This window comes from Centropristis striata, chromosome 17, assembly GCF_030273125.1.
Source record: "Centropristis striata isolate RG_2023a ecotype Rhode Island chromosome 17, C.striata_1.0, whole genome shotgun sequence".
In the NCBI taxonomy this organism is placed as follows: Eukaryota; Metazoa; Chordata; class Actinopteri; order Perciformes; family Serranidae; genus Centropristis; species Centropristis striata.
Genome location: NC_081533.1, coordinates 12,899,630 through 12,909,458, shown reverse-complemented (window position 1 = coordinate 12,909,458; position 9,829 = coordinate 12,899,630). Strand labels below are relative to the sequence as shown.

The 9,829-nt window shown below is 34.2% G+C and overlaps 1 protein-coding gene across 2 annotated transcripts in view; it reads left to right on the top strand.

Moving 5' to 3' along the window:
- Window positions 1–7,378: 7,378 nt before the first annotated feature.
- acap1 (ArfGAP with coiled-coil, ankyrin repeat and PH domains 1) overlaps window positions 7,379–9,829 on the top strand; it is a 36,801-nt gene continuing 34,350 nt past the window's right edge. The window contains exon 1 of one of the 2 annotated variants that reach the window (XR_009395970.1): window positions 7,379–8,515. Coding sequence is in view for 1 of the 2 variants with exons in the window: in XM_059354950.1 (XP_059210933.1) it covers window positions 8,463–8,515 (53 nt within the window). In the remaining variant the exon portion in view is untranslated. The remainder of the gene's footprint in view (window positions 8,516–9,829) is intronic. The other variant, XM_059354950.1, reaches the window with a different exon arrangement.

Sequence of the window (9,829 nt, the reverse complement as noted above, 5' to 3'; positions counted from 1 at the left end):
AAAGGATGTAACAAAGGATGGCTATTGGCATAGTAATAACACTGTGTGTAAATTACGTAACTTAAGACAAATAAATGACTTAGGCAATTTTTTTGAACATGCCTTTGTGACTTAAGCAAGATATGGTAACACTTTATTTTGAAGGTGTCTACATAAGAGTGACACAAATGTCAGAAACATGACATGACAAGTATCATGAGCATTAATGTTACTTCAAAGTGTCATTAATGTTCATGACACATCCCATGTCATGTTTATGACACGCTCATGTCACTCTTATGTAGACACTTTCAAAATAAGGTGTTACCATATCTTGCTTGAGTCACAAAGGCATGTTCAAAAAAGTCACATTTTATTTTGACTTAGGCATAATAAATCCGCTTAAGTCACACACTTGACATAGGCCATTATCTTAAAGGGGAAAAAGCACATGATCTGATCAACTGAGGATGTAGGAGATTTTACCATAGGTGGCCGGCGTCATGAGGAGATGATTTAGGAAAAAAACAAAAACAAAAAAAAAAAGTGTTTATTATAAGAGCTGAGGAGGGGCGACTCTAAAATATTGGTCACTTAAAATCAGTACGATCTGTGTCGAGAAGCTTAATAGCGGAAGGGAAAAAAGAGGGGAAAAGAGTAACGATTTGTTGTCTGTAAGGGCACATTGTAACGTCGGCCTGAAGGCATTAGAGATAATCTTAAGGTGTGTTTCCATTAGGTACTTTTCCCTCTAGTGAGCCACTATGGGTGTGGCTTGGGAGAGACTGGTTAGCGGCTCAGGTAGCAGCTCAGAAAGTACCTGCCTAGGGTAGGTGCTTTCTGAGCCTTTACTGAATGGCAATTTCGTGCGTGCGTGATTCATTTGAATAGTGGTTCAAACTGGACGCTGAGGGGTTAACATCTCCTGCTCTCACTGCAGCAGGGAGAGACTGCTGCGGGAGGACTGGGCCGCTTGTGAGTGCTTTGGGACGGCGCTACTCATTAAGAAGAGTAGGAACGAGTCTCCAAAAGTCTCCAATAACACCAGAAAGAGTTGATAGATTTGTCGCTACTCGCTTTAAAAAAAATAGTTGTTAGAGGGGTCTGAATAGTCGCTAAATATAGAGACAAAGTCGCTAAGTTGGCAACGATGCTTGCTGCATCTGTCTGTTGTCACATTCAGATTCTGTTGGTTCGCCGCTACAAAAGTAGCTGCATGGGAACAGAGGCCGAGGGGAACTCACTAGTGGGCGGAGCCAAAAGGCTCTTTCCAAAAAGTACTCAAAGTACTCAGTGGAAACATGCCTTTAGTCTCCCAAATTGTGCCTAATGCTGAACTAAAATCATCTTTGAGCACTTTAACTGCTTGAAATACTGTTCTTTTTTACACAGACAACCTGTTAAACCAGCAGATAAAAGGTTAAAAGGCTTTCACTAAGTGAATGGTAAAAGTTACACAAGATCATATCACAGACATCGAAAGAATTAGGCTTCAGCATTAAATTAATCCTTTGTTGACCCCGTTTGGCAATAAGTTCAGTATTAAGATCAACACAGTAGCAAGATATTCGTCAACAATTTGAATATTTATATTATGAATGGAGCTTGCCCTTGTGGTGTGTCTTTTGTTCCAATATACAAACCAGCATGCAAAGTTCAGCATGTCTCCGTTCTCTGCATACTCCATGCAACACTGTAAACTTTTCAAGGGCAGCCACAGGACTTTTCCACAGGAGAATTCAAGCATTTTCAGGCTTTTCCAGCACCTTATATACAGTATACTTATATGTCACTTCCTCATCAAGTTATTTGAGTTGCTATTGTGCTATAAACCACTAAAATGAATTAAACAAACTCAAGAAAAATACAACAGAGTTTCATGTTTTGCAATATTTCACCTGCTTCAAAAGAGACTTGGCATCCATTTGGACATTTAAAGCATTTTCTTCTTTATCTCTTTTTATTGAAAATAGAAATTCACATACATGCATCATTTTTTTTCCAGCTCCCATATGAACTCTTTTTGCAGACATTTTCTCTGTTCTGTACTTAAGTACAATTTTGAGTTTCTTGTACTTGAGTATTTTAATTTTTCTGCTACTTTGTACTTCTACTACACTACTTCTTAGAGACAAATATTGTATTTTTTCCCACTATAATTATGCAGATTCAGATTAATAATTCAAAATATAATAAGCAGATACATTTTGTATTATTGCAGTGTAAAATTAAACCTTATATTCACCACCTTCAATATTAAAATTATGTACATATTAAGGCACCAATCATTATAATGTAATACTATAATATACATAATTATAAAAAGGGCCATTTTGCATAATATTAAGTTTACCTAAAGTATATTTTATGCTGATACTTGACATAATTTTACTTTTTTTAATTTAAAATTATATTTAGGTACTATCTGGGTACTTTTATTATATCACTTCAACAGCAAATGGAGTTTGCATTGATGAAGATGTTTAAATATCCATTTTTCTCAAGCATGTTGGTTTAAAGTTAGGATTAAACTCTCATCTGTTGAGGAAGATCAAAAGCTTCACAGCACATTGTTTGTAATTTCAGAAATACCTAATTAAATTAAATAAAAACTGGCCACTGGCTGTGTTTTATAGACTGGACAGTGTCTGTGGAACAAATACTTTGTGGTCATTTAATTAATTAGTGAATTTGTTTGGTTATATGAGCCACTAAAGCACAATATAAACTTAAAATATGTGTGTTAAAGTGGGTCATGATGACCACTCTTGTAGTAATCCTGCGGAAAAATCCAGCTTGTTCTGGTGCATTTTGTGTCTTTATTTGCTATTTGGCAGCAAAGAGATGACAGGAAATGAAAGGAGAGCGAGACAGTGAATAACATGCAACAAAGGTCCTTGACCAGACGTGAACCGAGGATATTGGTCAGCAGTTTATGGTCGATGTATTAACCCCTGAATGTGGATTTACTGAAAGGATTTTGTGCCAAATTATAAAACAAAAACAGCTTTACATGACACACATGCACTGCAAATACACAGACAGCTCTTTCAACTTCTCTTACCCACAGTACATACAAATTAAAAGCATAAACATGTTTTAGGATGAGAAAATAAAGATGCCCTGAAGCAGCAGACAGAGCTAATTAACAGTCATGTAAAAAATGATTAGACCACCATTGTTTTCTTCAATTTGTTCATTTTAATGCCTGATACAACTCAATGTACATTTATTTGGACACATATAATGATAACAACAGAAATTGCTTATAAGGTTTTAATTTAAGAGCTGTTTTTTTCCATATATTCTTGATAATAACCAAAATCATTATCAAGAAAACCATGGAAAATGTCTAGATATCAGATCTTAAATCAAACTTTTTTTTATTTTTGTTGTTATCATTATATTGTCCAAATAAATGTACCTTTAGTTGTACCAGGCATTAAAATAAACAAGATATTAGAGAAACAAGGGTGGTCCAATATTTTTTTCCATGACTGTACATCTTCATTCTTCAAAACTTAAAACATGTTAAATTGTGCATATTTGATATTGTCTCTGTGTCCCTGTGATGTGAAATCAGCTGATTCACATAATACACTGGAAAATACTTTGACCTACTAACAGTTTGATGAGATAACCAGTGGTTTTACTGGAACATTTTTTTAAAGAAACAGGCAACTTGAAAGTAAAATTGACTGTTACCTTAAGCATCACCTGTGCTTTTTTTTTTTATGAACAAGAAATGGAAGAAAAAAATGATCTAATACTTTTTTCCCCTGACTATAGATTTCAAAAAAGAGGAAAATCTTTCCAATCATAATGAGATTTGTATTGGAATAACCTGCTCCCGCCTTTTTGAAATATCTGGAGACAAAGAAAAAGGGCTATTGCATATGTCTGAGTGGATATAAAGACATATGGAACCAAATACTTTTCAAAATGGGAAGGACAATGGGAATAAACACGCATGAAGATGAGCTGAACCCACCCAAAATCTATTTCTAAACCTTTAAATAATCCAAATTATGTTGTTCACATGGTGCATATTCTGAAATAAATCATGTTTGTCTGAGAAGGCTGATCTGTGTGGTACAAAACCTGTATGCATCGTTTTCAAACAGCCTACCATCCTAGTGTTTTGATGCCAGCCATGCTTTTATTTTGAAATCCCGGTGCTACCTGACATTCTGTGTGGTTTGACACTTGGACAGCTGCGTTGGGAATCTCCTGTCAAAGACAAACAAGAACCTGTCGAGCAGCCAAGTTTGATATCTTCCGAAAACCGTCTTTCAGAACCGACTATCTGTCCCAAATGTCTCACGCTGCTGCGCTCTCTTTCTGCGCCATTTACGCACACGCCCCCCTGTTTATTTTATTTTTTGGCGCAACGCTGCGCTCCTGACGCTCCAGCGCGCTCTGAGAACGGGACAGATTATTTTAAGGATAGCTCTGGAAAGTGAAGGCATATCAAATATTTTTTTAATGAATAAATCGGTCTATTTAAAGTGAATAAAAGTCAGTTGTACGTCACATAAAGAGTTTGTACAGATTTTTTAAAAATCATTTTCTTTTTAAACCGGTTTTTCTTGATCAAATTCCCCACAAGGCTTTGGTTGAACGAATCATTTTAACCACATGTTACTGCAAATGTCTTTGCCGTGAGAAAACACCTCCTGACTATTTATTTTGATGAAGCAACTAAGCAACACAACAGACCCAACTACGCCCTTTCTGTGACGTCTGCGTGATATTTAAAACACATTGGCGCACAGACAGAAACATTCCGATCAGTGTAGTGGTCAGTGAAGGCATCACAGCACGGTGATCCCCTGAGAGACAGAGAGAGAAAAAGATAATCTGCTACAAATGAAGGAAGAAAATAATCAACATTGTTTTTAAAATGAGCTGCAGTGACTACTGGTGACCGGCAGGGGGAGCCACACACACCACCAGATAGATAGATAGATAGATAGATAGATAGATAGATAGATAGATAGATAGATAGATGGATGGATGGATGGATGGATGGATGGATGGATGGATGGATGGATGGATAGATAGATAGATAGATAGATAGATAGATAGATAGATAGATAGATAGATAGATAGATAGATAGATAGAAGAGAGAGACAGACAGACAGACAGACAGACAGACAGACAGATAGATGGATGGATGGATGGGTGGATGGAATGATGGATAGATAGATAGATAGATAGATAGATAGATAGATAGATAGATAGATAGATAGATAGATAGATAGATAGAAGAGAGAGACAGACAGACAGACAGATAACTGGATGGATGGATGGATGGATGGATGGATGGATGGATGGATGGATGGATGGATGGATAGATATGGATTATGTGTGTTGTGACACACCAGGAGCAGACAGACAGTTGATCTGCTGTAATTACTCTACAGCTCTCAGTGATCCACAGGCTTCATATTGTCTGACTTCAGTCTGTGGTGATGATGACAAAGTGCAGGTTGCTTATTTAGTGTTGCCCAACACGTTGTAACAGGCTGTTTTGTCTTTTGTTGACGGATTAGGGAAGCCTCTTTCTGACCCCAAAAAAAGAAAAATACTCACAGTAAGTTGGGATTTACTAAGTCAAATTCTAATGTTGACAGCAAGTCAAGATGTGGTATCTCTTGTTTTTTCTACTTAGAATTTCTTTGTTTAGAATCACTATATCACTGTTTTAATGTCTTTTTTTTTTTTAACTTTAATTCTGACTTAATATCTTATAAATTTGACTAACATCTCATAATTTTGACTTAATATCTCATAGTTGTGACTTAACATCTCATAATTTTGACTCAATATCTAATACTTTTGACTTCATATCTCATAATTCTGAAATATTTCATAAAATTTACTTCATAACTCATAATTCTGACTTAACAACTCATAATTTTGACTTAATATCTCATAATTTTTATTTAATATCTCTTAATGTTGACTTAACATATCTTAATATTGACTCAATATTGACTTAATATTGACTCAAAACTCATAATTTTGATGTCGTCCTCCATATTTTTGACATAGTATCTCATACTTTGGACTTGGTATCCCCCAATTTATTATTATTTTTTACCTCGTTTTTGTTTTGACTCAGAATCTAATACTTTTCCCATTTAGTTTAATTTAGTATCTCATAATTTTACATTAGAATATTACAAGTGCTACTAGGTGTCTCATACTTTGACTAAGTAGGTCTGGTTTTCACTTGGCATTTGATCATTATCATGTACTATTATATGCTTGTTATTTTGATTTATTTTGAAATGATTAACTCTCTATCTCATACCATTGACTTAAAATCTCACAATCTTAGTGTCAATATTTAGACATTGCAGTCTTATCTTAACAGAAAAAAACTCTATTTGTGACTAGTTATCTCATCATTTTTTATCTAGTAAGTCAGAATATTTGCTCGGGATTTAAACATTTTAACTCACAGTTGCATAACTTTGACTTACCATGAGTATTTTTATTTGAATGGTGCGTTACTTTCCAGGAATGTGCCTCCACAGTAATGGACTCATTTGCAGAGGCAGCCCTCTTCACACTTCGAGGTTGCCAGACAAGAATACACACCCTGTCTCTCTCTCTCTCTCTCTCTCTCTCTCTCTCTCTCTCTCTCTCTCTCTGCACAGTTCACTGAAACTGAAGAGCCCAATACACAAACAAAAGGAGAAACCAAATTAAATATATCCACATGGCCTACTGTGTACGGAAAGTACTGTACTTTAGTGCAAATTTAAGGTACTTTACTTGAGTTGTTTCATTTCATGCCACTTTATTCTTTGACTCCACTACAATTAAAAGGAATATTTTACTTTTTACTGCACTACATTTATAGGACAACTTAAAACTTGTGAATTTTACAATAAAAAACATTTAAAAAATAGTTAAGATAAGATGAGATAAGATAAGATATTCATTTATTGATCCCCCATAAGGGAAATTCAGGTGTTGCAGCAGCACAAGTACAGAGTAAAGACAGATTAAGGTCATAAAGATAGATAATAAAAATAAAAATGAAATACAAAATAATAAAAAAAAAATAAAAAATAAAAATGAAATTAAATTAAATTAAATAAAATAAAAATAGAATGATAAAAATGAAATACAAAATAAAATAAAATAATAATAATAAAATAATAAATAATAATAAAAATGAATTAAAATAAAAAATAATAAAAATTAATAATAATAAAAATGAATAAAAATAAAAAGTAATAAAAATAAATAAAAATAAAAATAGAAGAATAAAAATAAAATAAAAACAGAACAATAAAAATAAAATAAAAATAGAATGATAAAAATGAAATAGAATAAAAATAGAATAATAAAAATGAAATAGAATAAATATAAAAAAATATGTATAAGTAGTACAAAATAAACATACTAACAAACAAACAAACAAACAAACTAACAAAACCAAATTAAAAAAAACTAGTAGTGCAGTTAATGAACAAAGAGTTAGTTAAATAAGTAGTTTTGTTATGAAATAATCTTTCCAACAGTTGATACAAGTACAGCCGAAACTATAAGTCAAGCAGGTGTGGCAAGCATCAATTGGTCAATAATAGCAACATCAACAAAGAAGATAAAATGGTAGTGAAGCATATGAACAATAAATAAATAAATAACAATGGCAATACTACCAACCAAACATATCAACAATATTGAGTGTTGAAAAATAAGAAAAAGGAAAAAAAAAAATAAAATAAAAATTAAACATAACAACAAATAACAAAACATTACATTTTCACATGACTCACCGTGTAGATCCAGTCTAAACTGTGCATTAGGGACTTTTTTTTTAAAAGTCTAACCTCTCATTTTGTGCAGTTTCCTACTTCAAAACCACAATTTGCCATGAGTCAAACCCGGAAATAGTGAGATGTTGGGGGTTGGACCTCGTGTGTGTATGTGTGTGTGTGTGAGGGGGCAGAGAGAGAGAGAAGTTGCTGTCTGCTCTCTTGGGAAGAAACATCAAATCCGCCGGCTGCTGATCTGAGTTGATCTTTTGGGAATATCGATCAATAGAGGAAACTTTTTTCCTAGGGGAACTTTGTGCAGCATCATCCGGACTCTCGCTTTTTTATTATCCGGATGAAATGGTAACAATAAAGCAGCTGACATCTCATTCATAAGCGGTGACAACAAGTCGTCTTGTGGCTCGGATGTGCGACAGAGGAGTGCAGATCAAGGCACACGGTGTCCATTCAAGAGACAGAAAAGCAGAGCAGGACGAGCTGCGGGAGGAATACAAATTATACTGGTGAAAGAAAAACCGTCCGACAAGAAGAATGAGACAAGCTGCCGGTGTGGAGCCGTAAAAAAACCCGGAGATTTGTGTGTAGTGTGTCTTTTTGTGAGGCTGCTGTCCACTTCCAGCCCCGAAGAGGATTCAGAGAAATCCAGTGAAGTGTTTGTGTGATCTGCGACTTTAACCGGAGGGATGACAGTCAAGTTGGACTTTGAGGAGTGTTTGAAAGACTCTCCGCGCTTCAGGTAAGATTCACCTGTCCTTTAGTGATAAGCATGTAAAAAAAAAAAAAAAAAAAAGCAGAGAGGGGCTGATCCCAGCGGCAAACACCTTAAGAAATATGATAATTAACCTTCTGAAGTAGGCCTGTGTGGTAATGCAACATGGAAATGTATCGTTTTTCAGTGGAAGCATATTATGAAGTTATATCGAGATATCGCGATTCAGTATTACGTCATCTAAATCGATAAAATACAAGCGCCAGTGCTGGGCGATATGACGATATATACAGTAATGGAAATAATGATTAGACCACCCTTGCTTTCTTCAGTTTCTTGTTCATTTCAATGCCTGGTACAACTAAAGGTACATTTGTTTGGACAAATATAATGATGACAACAAAAATAGCAATTAAGAGTTTAAGTTAAGATCTGATATCTAGACATTTTCCATGGTTTTCTTGATAATGATTTTGTTGTTATTATATTTGTCCAAACAAATGTACCTTTAGTTGTAAAAGGCATTAAAATGAACAAGGAATTGAAGAAAACAAGGGTGGTCTAATATTTTTTCCATGACTGTAGGCCTATAATGAAAACCATATTTCAAAAAAGTATATATTTTGTATTTTTCTGTATATTTTTCTATTTTTGACAGACATTATGGCAATATTTAGGTAATTTTGGACAACTATTTACGCTCTGAGAGGCCCTGTTTTACTAACATGGACATGTAATAAAGGCTTTACCATGTGTTTATTTCACATCGACTATTTATGTATTGAATAACGAGAAAACATGCTATATTGTGATATATATAGTGTTATCGAGATATAAATTGGCCTATATTGCACAAAGATTTTGCCTTCATTGTTCATCTCTAATATGGATAAACTCAAATAGCACATTTCCCCCCTTATATTCCAACAACATAGCAACTTTGTGATACATTTTTTTGTGAAATACCAATATAAGAGTTTACATGTTGTCTATTTCAACTGCCCCCTCCCAAACAACCCCCAAGAAAGATATGTTGTATAAAAGTAAAATTATATATAATATCACAATATTTTTTACCAAATGCCTCAATATCGAAAATATTTACACAATGTTTAACTGTTCATGCAATGGATTTGAAAAATGCAGCTAACAGAACAGAAATACAGTAACTGACACAATAATATTATTTTACAGTAATGCAGCCTTTAAAGCAAGGAAAAGACAACATTACGAATTCCAAAATCTAAGATTGTATCTGCTGTCATATCACTATATCGCTATAATAATGATACAGGGTTTAAAATTGAGCTATGGACAAACCTCATTATATTGCTACAAAAT